Genomic DNA, 19,287 nt, shown 5'->3' on the forward strand with positions numbered 1-19,287 from the left:
TATTATTACATATTTAAAGGAACCAATAGGATCAGTGAAGTGACTAAAGCAAAACAAGAAAAGCCAAAGTGTGGGTTTAGTTCATGTGATGCAACTCCTCTTGGTGTCATAATGCATAGGAACAGAAACTTTTCAAGTACAATACAAGGACACCATAGCTGTTCATAATTTTACCAATAACACCATATGTTCACTTTTTCATCAGCAGTTTTCCCTTTACACTTACTATTGCACTATAATTTCATTTTAACTGGTATTGAAAGAGAGGAAATTTCATTTTAACTGCAAATTCCTGCATATAATTTTATGCATCATGGAGGAACAAGGAGGTCATTAAACTAATAGTAACTTACACCAGTGGAAAACCAATCACTCTTGGGAGTAGGAGTGATTAAAGATCGTATGGCATCAATGATTGAGACAGCAGTTGATGCAGCCGACGATCTTCCCCATTTCTGAATAAGCACACCACCTCTCTGCCAACCAAACATATCCCTATCAGCTTTAGCTTGAAGAAACTACATATTGTGTTCTACATAGTTAACTACAAATGCTAGTTACAAATTTTACCTTTTGAACCTTTTCAGTGAACTCTTCTTCCAACCATTTATGATCCCTAATCACATCTATGACGAGCAGACCATCGATTTTGGCATTTAAGAAGTCGGGGACCTGTTAACAGTTTAACATCTCATCATAAAGGAGAATTAAAGATACTCAGTTCATGCACTCCAATATATCACCTAATAGGAAGGATTCCATGTGCCGCCATCTTTTTTTTTTCCCTCATTCTTCTCTACTTATTAATGTTCTTCTATAATAATATTAGTAATAAAAAGATGGATTAATGTATATTAGTCCGTATATATTAGTGTAATTGTAAGAAATCGGAATGTTTTTGTCAAAAACAATACCTTCCAACATTAACAGCTAGATCACCTCTAATAGTTTCAGGTGCAGATTTCTGCGGATCAGTGGCTCCAATTAATTTTCGGCCATAAGTTATGACTCCTTCTTCTTTTCAAACCTGTTTTATGAATTCAAGGAAAAATCAGACTAGTCTAGAAACAATAATATATTGTTTTGTGTTTTGTGTTTGATTCCGAAAGTAAGAAAAAGGAAGAGTCAGTTATAAATTGTAAGGTGTAAGCTGTAACCATTGCAATAACAGGACTAGAGTTTAAGAAGTCACAGAGCTTATTGAAAAAAGATCTTTCACTGAGATCATGGTAATGCTTCTTGGCAAATTCCTTTGAAAGAACCAACACTTTGATCCCAAATTATCTAAGCAGCAATAAGCAAAGTTTCACCGTGCATGACCAAGAACTCTCTTAATACTGCTATACACTTACAAATGATTTTTCTAATATCCAATAATAGCAAAATAAAATTAAAAAACTATCCACCACATTCATTTTTCACACAAATAGATCAGATATTGAAAATGACAATAACAATAAACTGATGAAGTAAATAATTACCCAGACTAGAATTAATTGAATTAAATTGATAGCAGAAAGAGAAATTAATGATTCCAATTAGCGAAAAAATTGAAAGATAGAGACCGAAAAAGAGATGAAGTGACCTATTCTGTGTATGTGTGATTCTCTGTAGAGAGTGAGAAGATTCTTTCCGCATGGCAGATTGGAGCCACAAAAGCTTAAAAATTCACAAAAGAACAAACATAAAAAATTTCAAATGAGAAGAATTTAAAAATTGAAAGCGATGCGAAACCATACCAATTTGAATTAGGACGAGTACAGTGATTCTTGAACCGGTGGATGATGATGACCAACGAATGGCTGTTGCTGAGGTCAGTGATGAGATCTTGCGACACGAGCGGCGACGGCAGCGGTGAAAGACACTACTAGAAAACTAGTTATTACAGACGGATATTTCCGACGGATTTTATCCCACGAAAATACAGAGGGAATTTCAGAGGAATTTTTTGTCGGAAAAATTAAAAAAATGGATTAGCATAAATTACAGACGGAAAACAAAATCCGTCGATAATTTTGTCGGTAAAATTAATTTTTTTTCCGTGGGAAATAGTTACAGACGGAAAATCCGTCTGTAATTAAATAGACAAAACGCAACATTTTATTAAATTATTACAGACAGAAAATCTGTCTGTAATTTAAACTTTTCCGTCTGAAATATTAGAATAAGGAGTTAGGTTCTCGAAACTCCCAATGCTTCATTTCACTTTTTCACGTTTTCCTTGAATTACTCCCTGCCATCTCTCTCCCTTGAAGATGTGACGTTTTCCGCTGTCGCCGCCGCCGCGGCTCGCGTTGCACGAGCTCCCTCCGTCGCCCTCATCACGTTTGCTCCCTTCAATGCCATCGTCGTACGAGCTCTCTCTGCCGTGCTCTTGTCTTATGAGCTCCTTCCGCGCCACTCTCGTCGCCGGAGGTTTGTCATCATCTCTTCTCGTCGCCGTTAGTTCAGGTAAGCCTCCGCCTCCTTCTCGTCCATATCCCTAACCCCTTCCATTGTGAATCTATTCTGATTTCATTATCCCTAACCCTAGTCCTGTCCCTTCCCTGTTGTTGCTGCTAATTTCACAGAAAGTTCGTTAATCCCACTTTCTTTGTCTCACTCACACTTTCCTTCACATTCTTAGTCGCTTCTTTTCCCTAACGAATTGCTGACCTTTCACTTACTCGCAAGCAATACGGTGTTGTATCATAGCTAACAGCGAAATTCAGTCAACAAAACCCTAATTGGTTGTTTCTTCTATTTTGTTTGAGGTTTTAAGGAAGAAGAAAGAGCGGAAAAGAATGGGTGAGGAGAATAAGGTAGTTGGAGAAGGTGAGAAGAAGAAAGAGGAAAGTGTTGGTGCCACTGCTATTGTTGGTGATGGAGAGGAAGAAAAGAATAAGAAGAAGAAGAGTAAGAAGCAGGGGTTAATTTCTCGAATTTGGAACGGGATATTCAGAAGATGTAGCGATGATTTCGAAAAGAAGCTGCAGTATATTTCCAAAGAGGAAGCTGCGGTTATGGCCAGGGTCAATGGGAGAAACTAGTCGTGGCGGAGAACTTCGCGCCAGATCATCATAATTTCTGTTATATTTGAGGTACATTTTCCATTGCTGGATGAATGGGTTTATCTTTGTGTATTTTTGTTTGTCATGAATCATTTCTCACATGAATAGATTTGTGTATTTTAACATGCCATTCTATGCTAGAATTTCTTTGAACTTGAAGTGCGAAAAACTACAAACTATGACTCATGATAGCTATTTGATGTGTGAGCATATTTCCTATCTTTTCCTAATGAATTTGCATCTAACTTGTTGAGTTTAATTAAGAATTAATTATATTTTAGCCACTATGGATGCTATTTTGAGTTTTGTGCAATTTTATTCATTTTAGGTAGCATTCGGATGGATTTGATGAAGTTTCTGCAGAGAAAGAGAAGAAACCAAGGAGATGACCAGCGAATACCGACGCGGACGCATGGCTCACGCGACCGCGCGGAATAGAGGAAATCGTAATGACGCGATCGTGTGCTTGATGCGAACGCATGGACTGGAATCTGAACAAATGACGCGAACGCGTGACCGACGCGTCCGCGTGACTCGCGAAAAAGGACCATCGACGCGTGCGCGTGACCGACGCGTTCGCGTGACATGCGCCACGTGCAGAAAATGCAGAAAGACGCTGGGGGAGATTTCTGGGCTATTTTGACCTAGTTCTTAGCCCAGAAATCACAGATTAGAAGCTGCAGAAGGGACAAATCAAGTGGTCCCCAACCCATCAGCTAAAGACTTGTTAATTAATTCGAATTGAAATTTAAATCTTATTAGAGGAAAAGATATTATTTTAATTTTAATTTTAGAAATTTGATTTTTAAATTATTAGGATTAGTTATAAAAGGGATCCCGGGTGGTTCCAAAAAAAACATTCCACAACATTATTCCATACAAATTTACATTCCATATTCCATGAGCAACTAATCCCCCATTGTTAAGGTTAGGAGCTCTGTCTATTGTATGGATTGATAATATTATTTTTCTATTTTAACTCATGTTTTGATTTATATTTCAATAATTGTTTTTGTTCTTTATTTTATGAATTTGGGTGGAACGGAAGTATGACCCATGTTCTATTTGAGTTCTTGTATAACTTGGAAAAGCTCTTTACTTGAACAATAGCTTGAAAACATATTATCTTGAATTTCTAATTGTTTGTATTTAACGGGATACGTGACATATAATCCCTTAATTTTTGGATAATTAGGATTCTTGTGGCATATAAACTAGAATTTGATCATCACCCTCTAATTGGAATTAATTGACCAAGAAATTGGCAGTTGATGAATTTTAGAGGAGACTAGGAAGGTCTAAGGAATTAGGGTCTAGTCACAAATAGTTTGCCATGAATTAAATCTTACATGATTAAAATTAGTTAATAAGAAAAGTCAATCCAGAAAATAGATAACTCTGAAGCCTTAACTGCTTTTTCAATATTTTATTCCTCACCTATTCACCTGCCTGTCTTCAAACTCTTCTTTATTATTTAATGCTTTTGAACTCTCAATTACTATTTTCTGTTTGTCTAACTAAGCCTATCAAATACTATTGTTGCTTAATCCATCAATCCTCGTGGGATCGACCCTTACTCACGTAAGGTATTACTTGGTACGACTCGGTGCACTTGCCGGTAAGTTAGTGGGTTACAAATACCGCACCAGGTTTTTGGCTCCGTTGCCGGAGATTAATTGTGATTAACAACTATTAGTTGTTTGATTGTTTAGATTAGACGTTTTAATTTTAATTTTATTTAAATATTGTTTTATTAATATTTCAAAAAAAAATATTAAAATTTTCCTTGTTTTTTTTTTCCGTTAGCAAACTCCCCTGCCCCCGTTTTATTAATTTTGTTTACTTCCGTTAAAAATTTTTTAAAAAAAATCTCGTCGATTTTTTTGTTTTATTTTATTTCTCTTTTCATTTTCATTTTTTTTCTTTTTCTTTCTTCGTTTTACCTTGTTTATTTTTTTTATTTTTTTTACTTTTTATATTCTATTAGTTTTATTTTATTTTTATCTAAAATAAATAAATAAATAAATAAAATTTAAAATTATAATAATAATAAAATAAAATAACACTAAATTTTTTTTTTAAATTTAAGTTTGGTGTTATCCGATTAATTTTATTTGAATTTTTCTGTTTATTTTTTCTTTTAAATTTTCGAATTTTTTTAGTATTTTTATTTTATTATTTTACACAGGTTACCTCACAGGGACTTCTTTGCACTCTGACGTAGAGAGTCCCATTTTTTCCTTGTTTTCTGTTTGTGTATGCGCAGGAACAGAGATAAAGAACATCTCTTAGACTTTGATCCTGAACCTGAAAGAACTTTCAGGCGACGTCTACAACAAGCAAGACTTTGCAAGACTGCAGAATCCACTATGGCAAATAATAACGCTAATGCCAATGTGGTAAATCTGAATGGGGATCATCAACAGAGGAGAGTGCTTGGCTCTTATTCTGCTCCTACTACAGATCTTTATGGAAAGAGCATTGTGGTGCCTCCTATAACTGCAAACAACTTTGAGTTGAAGCCACAATTGGTCACCTTGGTACAACAAAATTGCCAATATCATGGTCTTCCTCACGAAGACCCGAATCAATTTATATCTGATTTTCTACAGATATGTGATACTGTGAAGACAAATGGAGTTAACCCAGAGGTGTACAAACTCATGCTTTTCCCGTTTGCTCTGAGGGATAAAGCAAAGCTATGGCTAGATTCACAACCAAAGGAGAGTCTGAATACTTGGGACAAGGTTGTTACAGAGTTTCTCACTAAATTTTTCCCACCAAAGAAGCTGACTAAGCTTAGGTTAGAGGTTCAGACCTTCAGACAGAAGGAGGGAGAAACACTTTATGAAGCCTGGGAGAGATACAAGCTATTGACTAGGCAATGCCCTCCGGACATGTTCTCCAAATGGACCCAACTAGATATCTTCTATGAAGGCTTGGGTGAGATGTCCAAGATGAGCTTAGATACTTCTGCAGGCAGTTTATTGCACAAGAAGAAGACACCAGAGGAGACTATTGAGCTGATTGAATTGGTTGCAAGCAACCAATATTTATACTCATCTAACAGGAATCCTGTGAACTCTGAGACCCCCCAGAAGAGAGGCGTGTTGGAAGTAGAAGCTGTTAATGCTCTTCTTGCTCAGAACAAGCTGATGTCTCAGCAAATAAATTTACTTACTCAACAGATGGGTGGCATGCAAGTCTCAGCTATCAACACCCAAAATCCACCACAGGAAGTCTCCTATGACATGGCAGGTAACTTTATGCAAAATGATAATTATGATTATGCTCAACCCTCTTCTGAACAGGTGAATTACATGGGGAGTGGTCCGAGAAATCCCAACAATGATCCATATTCCAAGACATACAATCAGAAGTGGAGAAATCACCCAAATTTTGGGTGGAAAGATCAACCTCAGAGACCTCAGAACTTCAACAATAGTTCTCATTGCAGTTTTCAACAGAACAACTATAATAACCGGCAATTTCAGTCTCAGCAACAACAACCACCTCAACAGACAAATTCTAAATCCCAAAAAGATTCTAATTGGGAGATGATGAGTTTCATGCAAGAAACCAGAGCCTCCATTAGAAACTTGGAGGTGCAAATGGGTCAAATGAGCAAGCAATTACCTGAAAGGTCTTCAAATACATTCCCTGGTGATACAGTGGTGAACCCAAGAGAAGATTGCAAGGCTATTCAATTGAGAAGTGGTAAGGTAGCTGGTTCTGAGACCAAGGTCAATGAAGATCTAGTTGAAAAAGAAACTCTAGAGGAGAAGAAGGAAGAAGTAGAGCACGCCCCTCCTAAGCGTGCAGACAACCTGTTTCCTAACTCTCTTGACACTTATCCCACCTTACCAAAGGCCCCTGAATACAAGCCAAAAATGCCATATCCTCAGTGGCTTCAGAAGGCGTCCAAAGAAAAGTAATTCTCTAAATTTTTAGATGTCTTCAAGAAGCTGCAGATCAACATTCCTTTTGCAGAGGCTCTAGAGCAAATGCCTCTCTACGCTAAATTTATGAAAGAGTTGTTGACCCACAAAAGGAATTGGAAGGGGCAAGAAACCATTGTGTTAACCAAGGAATGCAGTGCTATTATTCAACACACCCTTCCTGAGAAGATGCCAGACCCAGGAAGCTTTGTCATTCCTTGCACCATTGGAGAAGTCGGCATTCAGAGAGCTTTATGTGATCTTGGAGCTAGCATCAACCTCATGCCACTTTTAGTGATAAAAAAGCTTCAAATTGAGGAGGTAAAACCTACTCATATTTTTCTTCAACTTGCTGATCTTTCTATTAAATTACCTGTGGATGTGGTTAAAGATTTACTTGTTAAAGTATGACCATTTATTTTCCCTGTTGATTTTGTTATATTAGACATGGAAGAGGAGGTAAAACCCTCTATTATACTTGGTAGACCATTTTTAGCTACAGGTAAAACCCTCTATTATACTGGGATTGATGTGCAAAAGGGTGAATTAACCCTGAGGGTCAATGAAGAACAGGTGGTCCTAAATGTTTTTGAAGCCCTCAAACACCCCAATGATTCTGAGGGGTGTATGAAAATAGATGTTATTGAACCACTTGTTCAAGAAGTACTCGAAACTGAGGTACTTAATGATGTTCTGGATCCTATTTCTGAGTGTGAATTAGTTGAAGTTGACGATTCACCACCCCAAAAGGAGCTGACGAACACGCCAATCAAGGAGGAGAAAGCCCCCAAGCTTGAGCTCAAACCCTTACCCCCTTCTCTAAAATATGTGTTCTTGGGTGGAAATGATTCATATCCAGTAATTATTAGCTCTTCCATGAAGCCTGAAGAGGAAGAGGCGCTTGTTTCAATGCTCAAGAGCCATCAAACAGCTCTTGGGTGGACCATTAGTGACTTGAAAGGGATTAGTCCAACCAAGTGTATGCACAAGATCCTCCTTGAAGATGATGCCAAACCAGTTGTGCAACCAAAAAGGAGACTCAATCCAACTATGAAAGAGGTGGTCCAAAAAGAGGTAATGAAGTTATGAGAAGCATGTATTATTTACCCTATTTCTGACAGTCCTTGGGTAAGTCCTGTGCAGGTAGTTCCCAAGAAAGGAGGGATGACAGTGATCAAGAATGAAAAAAATGAGCTTATTCCTACAAGAACAGTCACAGGATGGAGAATGTGCATAGATTACAGGAGGCTCAACACTGCTACAAGGAAGGATCATTTCCCCCTCCCTTTCATTGATCAGATGCTTGAGAGGTTAGCTGGTTATGCTTTTTATTGTTTTCTAGATGGATATTCTGGATATAATCAAATTGTAGTGGACCCTCAAGATCAAGAGAAGACAGCATTCACATGCCCCTTTGGAGTATTTGCCTACAGGAGAATGCTATTTGGACTTTGCAATGCTCCAGCAACTTTTCAGAGGTGTATGCTTTCAATTTTTTCTGATATGGTTGAAAAGTTTATTGAGATATGTATGGATGACTTTTCTGTTTTTGGTAATTCTTTTGAATCATGCCTTAAACATTTATCTCTTGTCTTGAAACGGTGTCAAGAATCAAACCTTGTTTTAAATTGGGAAAAATGCCATTTTATGGTTACAGAAGGCATTATTCTTGGACACCGGATTTCAAGTAAGGGAATTAAGGTTGACAGAGCAAAGGTGGAGGTAATTGAAAAATTACCACCACCAACTAATGTTAAGGCAATTAGGAGTTTCTTGGGTCATGCAGGATTTTATAGAAGATTTATAAAGGATTTTTCTAAAATTGCTAAACCATTGAGCAACCTGTTGGTTGTTGATGTTCCTTTTGTCTTTGATTCTGATTGTCTGCATGCTTTTGAAACTCTGAAAGCAAATCTTACCTCTGCTCCCATTATAGCTCCCCTTGACTGGGATTTACCATTTGAATTAATGTGTGATGCTAGTGATTTTGCTATAGGAGCTGTTTTAGGACAGAGGCATGGTAAGCTTGTACATGTCATTTATTATGCCAGTCGTGTGTTAAATGATGCTCAAAAGAATTACACAACTACAGAAAAGGAATTATTAGTTGTTGTGTATGCTGTTGATAAGTTTAGGTCCTATTTACTTGGTTCTAAGGTTATTGTTTATACTGACCATGCTGCTTTGAAGTACCTTCTAACCAAGCAGGATTCTAAACCAAGATTAATCAGATGGGTGTTGCTCCTTCAGGAGTTTGATATTGAGATAAAAGACAGGAAAGGGTCAGAAAATCAAGTAGCTGACCATCTCTCCAGAATTGAGCCTGAAGCAGGAGTACAACCACCCACAGCTCTGACTGAGACGTTTCCAGATGAGCAATTGTTCCTCATTCAGCAGGCTCCATGGTTTGCAGACATTGCAAATTATAAGGCCATGAACTTTATCCCAAGGGAGTACAGTAGGCAACAAGTAAAGAAGCAATTAACTGATGCCAAGTATTACATTTTGGAGGAACCATACCTATTTAAAAAGGTGTTCAGATGGTATCATCAGGAGATGTGTCCCAGATGAAGAAACACAGCAGATTCTTTGGCACTGTCATGGTTCTGAATATGGAGGCCACTTTGGTGGTGAAAAGACAGCTACAAAGGTCCTTCAGAGCGGGTTTTACTAGCCGACTCTCTTCAGAGACTCAAGAGCATTTGTAAAGCACTGTGACAGATGTGAAAAATCCACGAATCTCCCTGCCAACCATGAAATGCCACAGTAGGGGATTCTTGAGGTTGAGTTATTTGATGTGTGGAGTATTGATTTCATGGGACCTTTCCCACCCTCACATTCAAACAACTATATTCTAGTGGCAGTCGACTATGTGTCCAAGTGGGTGGAAGCTGTGGCTTTGCCCACCAATGATGCCAAGATGGTAATGAGCTTTCTTCAGAGATATATCTTCAGCCGGTTTGGTGTCCCAAGGACACTCATTAGTGATGGAGGAAGTCACTTCTGTAACAGACAGCTGGACTCTCTTCTGCATAGATATGGAGTCCGTCATAAAGTGGCAACCCCCTATCACCCTCAGACAAGTGGACAGGTTGAAGTTTCCAACAGGGAACTTAAGAGAATTTTAGAGAAGACCGTCAGTATTTCAAGAAAGGACTGGTCTAGGAAGCTTGATGATGCTCTCTGGGCATACCGGACAGCGTACAAGACTCCTATTGGCATGTCCCCTTATCAGTTGGTCTATGGCAAATCCTATCACTTGCCAGTCGAACTGGAGCATAAAGCTTACTGGGCAATCAGGTACCTGAACCTTAATTCAGAAGCTGCAGGAATTAAGCGAATGCTTCAGTTGAATGAGCTTGATGAATTCAGATACTCAGCCTATGAGAATGCCAAGCTCTATAAGGAGAGAACTAAGCTATTGCATGACAAGAAGATAGCCATCAGAGTCTTTGAGCCAGGACAGAGAGTGCTTCTATACAATTCAAGGCTCAAATTCTTTCCCGGGAAGTTGAATTCCCGGTGGTCAGGACCATTTGTGGTTACCAGAGCTTCACCGTACGGTCATGTGGAAATACAGAAAGAGAATTCTGACAGGAAATTTACAGTGAATGGCCAAAGGTTGAAGCACTATCTTGGAGGCGCGATTGATCGCCAGAGGTCCACTCATCTGCTCAACTAGCAGAGCTGACTGTCAAGCTAGTGACGTTAAAGAAGTGCTTGTCGGGAGGCAACCCGATAATTTCGTATCCTTAGTTATTTTTTTCGTAGTAGTAGTTTTCTTACTTATTTGATTTTTATTAAGTTCTTACTAATTTTCTGATCATGCAGCTATTTTATCACAGGAACCGAACACCTCAAGCTATTTGAAAAAAAAAAAAAAGAAGGGGCACACGACGCGCAAGCGTCATTGACGCGAATGCGTCAATCATGAGTGCGTGTACAATGAAAATTGACAGAGAGTTGCGCGGGAGTGGCGCTGGACTCATGCCTTTCACACGCGGACTCATACCCCACGCGTTCGCGTAGTTTTTGATTTTCGCTATTCACGCGGGCGCATCATCGACGCGAACGCGTGACCTGCAAATTCGACGTAAAAGAGCGTTTGGACAGAGAGTTGTGCCGGCTTGGGGCAAGAAGTGTGCTAAAAGCACAAATTTGGTCACGTGGATGCGTGACTAACGCATTCGCGTCAGTTGCACATATGGCCATCCACGCGAGCGCCTGCATGACGCGCACGCGTCGTATGAAAATTTGGCTCCCAAGCCATGCGAACAGAAAGTCACGCGGCGCGCGAATCGCTCAAAATCCAGGGCACGCGGACGCGTGCCTGACACTAACGCGTCATTATGAAGAATGTGCGACGTATGCGATCGCGTGCTGTATGCGAACGCGTCGTTTGCGCTGCCCAGTTTTCTTTCTCTCTCTCTCTCTCTTTCTCCCAATCCCTATTCTCTCTTGTTCTTTTATCCTTTCCTTTTTCTTTCATAATAATATTTGTATCTTTCTATTTTCAGTTCTTCTTTGCTTGAGGACAAGCAAACCTTTAAGTTTGGTGTTGACGCTTCACTTAAGGGTTTTCTGTTTATTCCTATGGCACCAAAAGGGAGGCGAATCATCTTCACAAAGGAGCACAACCTGAAGAATAAAATGACCTCTCAGATAACTAAGGTGGTTGAGTTCCTTTCATTTTTTTCTTCCCGCTTTTATTATTTATGTTCTGGTTTTCTGCTAGTTTGCTTTGTTTGCTGCATGATCCTTTATTAGTAGATTCATAGGTTATAGTTTAATTTTTCTGTTAAGTGCTTTAATTCTGAAAGATGTCTCATGTATTGCCCACTAAGCTTGAAATCAAAAAGAAAGAAGAACAGATGTAGTGCATGAGAATTTGAATTTAATTTTTAGAGTAGTCTCATTTACTTAGATGTGGTGGTATTTTCTGTGATTCTGAATGAATGCTTGAACAGTGCATATTTTTTATAGTGAAGTTTATGAATGTTAAAATTGTTGGCTCTTGAAAGAATGATGAAAAAGAGAAATGTTATTGATAATCTGAAAAATCATAATATTGATTCTTGAAGCAAGAAAAAGCAGTGAAAAAACACAAAGCTTGCGAAAAAAAAGAAGAAGAAGAAGAAAAAGCAAGCAGAAAAAGCCAAGAACCCTTTAAAAGGGCAAAGGATAAAAAGGATCCAAGGCTTTGAGCATTAATGGAGAGGAGGGCCCAAAGGAATAAAATCATGACCTAAGCGGCTAAATCAAGCTGTCCCTAACCATGTGCTTGTGGCGTGAAGGTGTCAAGTGAAAAGCTTGAGACTGAGCGGTTAAAGTCGTGATCCAAAGTAAAAAGAGTGTGCTTAAGAACTCTGGGCACCTCTAACTGGGGACCCCAGCAAAGCTGAGTCACAATCTGAAAAGGTTCACCCAGTTATGTGTCTGTGGCATTTAGGTATCCGGTGGTAATACTGGAAAACAAAATGCTTAGGGTCATGGCCAAGACTCATAAAGTAGCTGTGTTTAAGAATCAACATACTGAACTAGGAGAATCAATAACACTATCTGGATTCTGAGTTCCTATGGATGCCAATCATTCTGAACTTCAAAGGATAAAGTGAGATGCCAAAACTATTCAGGATTGCAGTTATAAACCCCACTATAAGAAGAGACATGAGCTTAATCAAACTCTCATTCTCATGCAAATTCACATCCTAAGCTTATATTAGTTTTTGGTTGCTTGAGGACAAGCAACATTTTAAGTTTAGTGTTGTGATGCGTGAGCATCTTTCCTATCTTTTCCTAGTGAATTTGCATCTAACTTGTTGAGTTTAATTAAGAATTAATTATATTTTAGCCACTATGGATACTATTTTGAGTTTTGTACAATTTTATTCATTTTAGGTAGCATTCGGATGGATTTGATGAAGTTTCTGCAGAGAAAGAGAAGAAACCAAGGAGATAACCAGCGAATACCGACGCGGATGCATGGCTCACGCGACCGCGCGGAATAGAGGAAATCGCAATGACGCAAACGCGTGGACTGGAATCTGCACAAATGACGCGAACGCGTGACCGACGCGTCCGCGTGACTCGCGAAAAAGGACCATCGACGCATGCGCGTGACCGACGCGTTCGCGTGACATGCGCCACATGCAGAAAACGCAGAAAGACGCTGGGGGCGATTTCTGGGCTGTTTTGACCCAGTTCTTAGCCCAGAAATCACAGATTAGAAGCTGCAGAAGGGACAAATCAAGTGGTCCCCAACCCATCAGCTGAAGACTTGTTAATTAATTCGAATTTAAATTCAAATCTTATTAGAGGAAAAGATATTATTTTAATTTTAATTTTAGAAATTTGATTTTTAAATTATTAGGATTAGTCATAAAAGGGATCCCAATAGGGTGGTTCCAAAAAAAACATTCCACAACATTATTCCATACAAATTTACATTCCACATTCCATGAGCAACTAATCCCCCATTGTTAAGGTTAGGAGCTCTGTCTATTGTATGGATTGATAATATTATTTTTCTATTTTAATTCATGTTTTGATTTATATTTCAATAATTGTTTTCGTTCTTTATTTTATGAATTTGGGTGGAACGGAAGTATGACCCATGTTCTATTTGAGTTCTTGTATAACTTGGAAAAGCTCTTTACTTGAACAATAGCTTGAAAACATATTATCCTGAATTTCTAATTGTTTGTATTTAACAGGATACATGACATATAATCCCTTAATTTTTGGATAATTAGGATTCTTGTGGCATATAAACTAGAATTTGATCATCACCCTCTAATTGAAATTAATTGACCAAGGAATTGGCAGTTGATGAATTTTAGAGGAGACTAGGAAGGTCTAAGGAATTAGGGTCTAGTCACAAATAGTTTGCCATGAATTAAATCTTACATGATTAAAATTAGTTAATAAGAAAAGTCAATCCAGAAAATAGATAACTCTGAAGCCTTAACTGATTTCTCAATATTTTATTCCTTACATATTCACCTGCCTGTCTTCAAACTCTTCTTTATTGTTTAATGCTTTGGAACTCTCAATTACTCTTTTCTGTTTGTCTAACTAAGCCTATCAAATACTATTGTTGCTTAATCCATCAATCCTCGTGGGATCGACCCTTACTCACGTAAGGTATTACTTGGTACGACCCAGTGCACTTACCGGTAAGTTAGTGGATTACAAATACCGCACCACTATCTCAAAAATCAAATTAAAGATATAAAACTCTGACAGTATAGGGATATGACAGAATAGAATGGAGTCATCTGATCAATGAAGGTGACCCCCTATATAGTGGGAAAAGACGTTCTTCTCTTATTGTTTTGAAATGTGACAATTTGGATTTAAACGATTTCATCTCCCAGGCCGTTGCTGTAGGTTTTGCAATCATGACAACTAGATCAATGGATATGAATTGGAAGATGAGAGCAATCCGGGGGGTTTTTTTTTTGTATACTATAGTTCACTTAGTATTGGTATCATCACCATGGTGGGTGTCACGCATCTCATGATAAAGGTTTGTAACTGAATATGCTTATTTCACAATAGGTTTAATATATAACTAATTTTTGTTTCACTGTTTTTGTCACTTTTATGGTTGTATCTGTTTTCCTTTCTTTGTATCTTGAGTTGTGAGATATGATCTAAGGTGTTAAGCTTGGGTTACTTTCCATGTTAAGAAGCTTGTCTGTTAATCATCGCTCCAAAGATATTTATGTATATGGTATCCTAGGTGTGTTACTTTCTTAAGAGATGTCCTATTCTACTATTTTAATTCTACTATTTTCTTTCTTTCATTCAAATTCTATTATACATTGTCCTAAGGTCGTATAATGAGACTGCATTTTTGGTTAGTCAAAATTATCCTTCATTTCCTTTTCACATTTGTTTTATCAGCTACTTTGGATCATATTGGTGGCATCCTGCGCTGCTCTATTAATTCAATCCATGGTAGCCAATCTTGGGGTCGTCACTGGTACTTAAATCAATTTCATTTTATAGATACTTTTCAAGTACGCAAGCAACTAGCAATTTTCTCTTGTTTTTTGTTCACTCTCTACTGCTTGCAGGAAAGCACTTAGCAGAGCATTGTAGAAATGAATATCCTTGGGCTACCAACTTTATTCTTTGGTTTATTGCTGAAATTGCCATAGTCGCCTGTGACATTCCTGGAGGTATTCAGATTCATCTAGCAATTTTCTTTTATCTCATTTATTTGTATAATTACCATGTTTTATAGGATACAACAGAGTCCATGACTTTAAAACATGCACAACCACCAACATAAAAGTTAGATCCATGATTGGCAACCATATATTTCCATGTTTTGAAATCTTGATCTCTCACTCTACATGTGCTGTAATTGGGACAGCCTTTGCATTGAACATGCTTTTCAGCATACCTGTTTGGATTGGTGTTCTTCTGACAGGACTCAGTACATTGATCCTCTTAGCTTTGCAGCAATATGGGGTAGTTTTCTATGTTCCATTCTTCTCTGCTATTATACGATAGGAAATTATTTGTATCCTGAACAAATTTATGGTCGTCATTGCATGTTATATTAGGTACTATCTATCTATATAACAACAATATGAGCCTGTTTCTATGTTGTTATTGAAACAGGTTAGAAAACTTGAATTCTTGATTGCATTTCTAGTATTTACAATTGCTGCATGCTTTTTTGCTGAGCTTGGATATGCAAAACTTGTTGCTAAAGAAGTTTTGAAGGGTCTGTTATCATGTTTGACACTTCATGACCTTATTTGATACGAGAATTTTTCTCCGTATTGAATCGAATCAAATCCTAACAAGTGGTAACAGGATCTATGTCATTTCATACGTTAGGCGAAAGAATAGGTGAAGGAACTATAGAAACCACAAGAGAAACTGTAACTACATATACTTAATTCACTTGAATGACAATTGGTTCTGTTGTGGAAAACAGCTGCAAGTGTTTGGGGTCTAGTAGCATTATGGCTAGCAGATGAGGAGTTCTTACCTTTTGATTATCAATCCTATGCTAAGGAGCTCCAGGTGTGTTAACTTTGTACTTTTTACACTCAGACTGTTGTCACTGAATTCGACGTGGCAATATAGTGCCATATAATCTATGTAGCCGACCTCACATTATGAGATAAGGATCGTTGTAACTGAATTTTATAAAGATATTCATGAAACCAAAATGTTTGAATCACAGCTTAATGTAAAGAACTTGGAAGATGAGATTTCAAATAAAGACATGAATTTGTCTCCTATATTGAAGTCAATCAAGGAGCTTGAGAAAGCAGCAATCAAGATAAATGACCAGAGAAAGGTATCATTTGGCCAAGTTTAAACTTAAAACAAACACAAGTTCTTAAAATAACAACTATCATATAATAAAGTGTTTTCTTTTCTTTTCTTTTGTTTTTCTTTTTGTTCAGGAAATAGAAGCAAGTAAAGGTTGGAGAACATGGAAAGAGTACCAAATGAAAGTGAGAGATGTGAATGATAGACTTATGATGGTTGAACGTGCATTCACTGGCAGAGATGGCCTCTTAGGAATGACATGGCATAAGCATTTGGTGAGTATATAGTTTTTTTACTCTAAGAAGCAAGTATTTTCTAGGCCAGTTCCCTCATTCTTCTTCTGACTTATAATATCACATAGTCTCATTAACAAATGCCATGTGAACATTAGATGAATTCTACTGTTTTGAATGAAACCAGGGTTCTAACTTCTAAGAAAGATGAAATTGAAGAAACCAAGCAAGCAAAGCAGAGAAAAAACATCAAACATGGTTGCTACTGTTGGAATAACATAATTTATTGGAGCAGAGATGATTGAGAAGGCAATTTCTTAGTAGATGAAGCTATTTTGTCCAAGCTAAAGTCAAAGAAGGCAAAGGTCCTTGTTGAGGTAAATCTATATTGCGCGCTTCAATTGAAAGGCAAATTCAGTTGCCAAATATTAGTATAGTTGTGATGTATGTGTGAAAACCATTTAGAAGGATGAATTTTTGAAACTCTGCTTTGTGACAGCTTCTATATTAGCAAACTCTATAAATAAAGAAGAGAGCTGTGTCAATACAAACTGTGTTTTCTTCCCTTTGCTGATTAAAATAAATAGAATATATAGAATATTATCTCAGTATTTCCATTAATCAATGTCACAAGGATCTTGTTTTTAAGATTTCGCGAGTTGCCTTATAAGCCATGAAAGTAATTAGGTACCTTGAAATATATTCTTTTTCTGGTTGAATAAGCCATTAAATTTTTTTTGTGCCAGAATTTCTTGTGCCAAAAAGGGAAGCATCAGTGAGAATTTCTTTGTGCAGAATTTCTTGTATATCAAGAATGCTGTTGTATCATCAAACTTAACTCCTTGAGGCACCAAATTTAAGAGAACAGTGGTTTTCTCTAGTTGATGATTTGCTGCATTAGCTCCAACAATGCGAACCTGGTTGCGACTCAACAAAAGACTGGCTGCAATTTCCTCAGCTAGCTTGAAAACCAAAGGGAAGAACTTGTATATTGCAATGCTGATGTGGAGTTTAACTTGAAGTGGCTACACACAACCACAAGGAGATCCAGGAGGTGTATTTGTCAATGGCTCTGAGCAAGTCACCATCATGCAATCTAAAAGGAATAGGATCAATATAAAATCTTGTTTGTTTAAATTGTTGAAAATGAAGGAACTAGTAGTGTCAATGAGTAACGTAAATAGTTATAGTTCTGTTAATAGTTTATTTTTTTGGGTATCTTTTTATTGAGATAGTGAGATATTGGCCAATGATGTTGAAAAATAACATCTAATTTTATAGGTATCATGTAATGAATATTATGTTTATCTATATGATTTTTGGCCTCTTTTTTTTTTCAATTTACAGTGTGTTTGATGGAAGAAATTTAAAAAATAAACCTAAAGTATTCATTTTGCAATGGAAAAATTTAAAAAAATTTCTATTTTACTTTACCGACGGATTTACAGACGGATTTTCTGTCTGTAATCATAGTGTGAGATGATTTTCCAAGGTTCAAATTACAGACAGAAAATTCATCTGAAAATCTGTCTGTAATTACAGACGAAAAATCTGTCGGAAAATCCGTCTGTAATTACAGACGGAAAATCCGTCGGAAAGTTCGTCGCCTTTGGAAAATGGATAGAAAATTTACAGAAGGAAAATCCGTCGGTAACTGGTAAAAATTCGTCTGTTATTTTTCGACGGAAAAAAAATTCGTCGGTAAATAATTTTCGACGGGGCTTTTACAGAGGGACAAAATCCGTCGGTAATTTCGTCGGTAACCCAAAATCCGTCTGTAATAAAGACTAAATCCGTCTGTAAATCTGTCTGTATTAATCAATTTTCTAGTTGTGAGAAGCTCGTGCAATGATGGAGAGAGCGTGGACGGAGAGAGGAAGAAGCTCTTCACTTGTGTGGAGTGTGAATGGAGCTCGAGAGGGTAAGATCTGAGTTAGGTTTAACTCAATATTTCCGACGGAATATTTTAAATTTTTTGTCTGTAACAATTTAATAAAACGCAGCATTTTTGTCCATTTAATTACAAACAAATTTTTCGTCGGTAACCATTTCTCACAAAAAAAATTAATTTTTTCAACAGAATTATTGACGGATTCTTTTTTCCATCTGTAATTTATGCTAATTCATTTTTTTTTGTTTTCGACAAAAAATCTCTCGCAAATTCTATCTGTATTTCTATGGAATAAAATCTATCGGAAATATCTGTCTGTAATAACTAATTTTTTAGTAGTGTATCCCATGTAAAAAAAAAATTTATTTATTAATTATATGAGTATAATTATATAAAAATATTTTTTATTTATTACGTAAAAAATAATTTTTTTAAAAAAATTATTTTTTTAATATTTTTTATTATTAAAAATTTATTAAATATGTTAAAAAATAAAAAAAATTATTATTTTTTTATTAATTTAATAATGTCTAATTAATTTTTTTAATATTTTTTTAAATAAAAACATTTTCAATTAATACTCTCAGGTCTTTAACACGTTCTCTTACAACACGTATTAAGTAAAAGAATTTTAAACCTGAATTACATTATAGCTGTCAATGGTCGGTGGTTTTCTAAAATTTGCAATTCCGAGGTGGACTTTGTTATAATACAGCTAACTGGTTGACTGTATATTCCTAATGCTTCTATTTTGACCCTTCTTTAACAATTCAAATGATGATCTCCGAAGCTTATGCAATTGCCACGGGAGCTGACCTATTAGTAGAATGTTCAAAGTCAACACATATCTACGAAGCTTCTTTGTTATTCATTAT

The 19,287-nt window shown here is 36.9% G+C and overlaps 1 protein-coding gene across 2 annotated transcripts; it reads left to right on the plus strand.

Annotated features, from left to right (window-relative positions):
- The first annotated feature begins 2,939 nt into the window (after positions 1 to 2,939).
- Positions 2,940 to 17,843, plus strand: LOC112773077 (probable glutamate carboxypeptidase LAMP1). Of its 2 annotated transcripts, XR_011875893.1 has the most exons (6): positions 2,940 to 3,080; positions 14,365 to 14,975; positions 15,070 to 15,469; positions 15,623 to 16,313; positions 16,423 to 16,563; positions 16,709 to 17,072. XR_011875893.1 is itself a non-coding variant. In XM_025818118.3 (4 exons), exons 1-3 carry the CDS (start codon positions 16,182 to 16,184, stop codon positions 16,721 to 16,723), a joined length of 288 nt encoding a protein of 95 aa, XP_025673903.1. In that variant the 5' UTR covers positions 15,816 to 16,181; the 3' UTR covers positions 16,724 to 16,898; positions 17,268 to 17,843. The 2 variants fall into 2 exon arrangements, 1 of the variants encoding a protein (XP_025673903.1); XM_025818118.3 differs by lacking the exons at positions 2,940 to 3,080; positions 14,365 to 14,975; positions 15,070 to 15,469 and adding an exon at positions 17,268 to 17,843 and having other exon boundaries at positions 15,816 to 16,313; positions 16,709 to 16,898.
- The last annotated feature ends 1,444 nt before the right edge of the window (positions 17,844 to 19,287 follow it).

This window comes from Arachis hypogaea, chromosome 18, assembly GCF_003086295.3.
Source record: "Arachis hypogaea cultivar Tifrunner chromosome 18, arahy.Tifrunner.gnm2.J5K5, whole genome shotgun sequence".
Taxonomy (NCBI): Eukaryota; Viridiplantae; Streptophyta; class Magnoliopsida; order Fabales; family Fabaceae; genus Arachis; species Arachis hypogaea.

What these genes read in the sequence shown, in the direction of transcription:
- LOC112773077 (XM_025818118.3), top strand. Translation starts at nt 16,182, where the DNA reads ATGTTTGAATCACAGCTTAATGTAAAGAACTTGGAAGATGAGATTTCA. An exon ending in AGATAAATGACCAGAGAAAG is followed by an intron (nt 16,314 to 16,422) that starts GTATCATTTGGC and finishes CTTTTTGTTCAG; the next exon opens with GAAATAGAAGCAAGTAAAGG.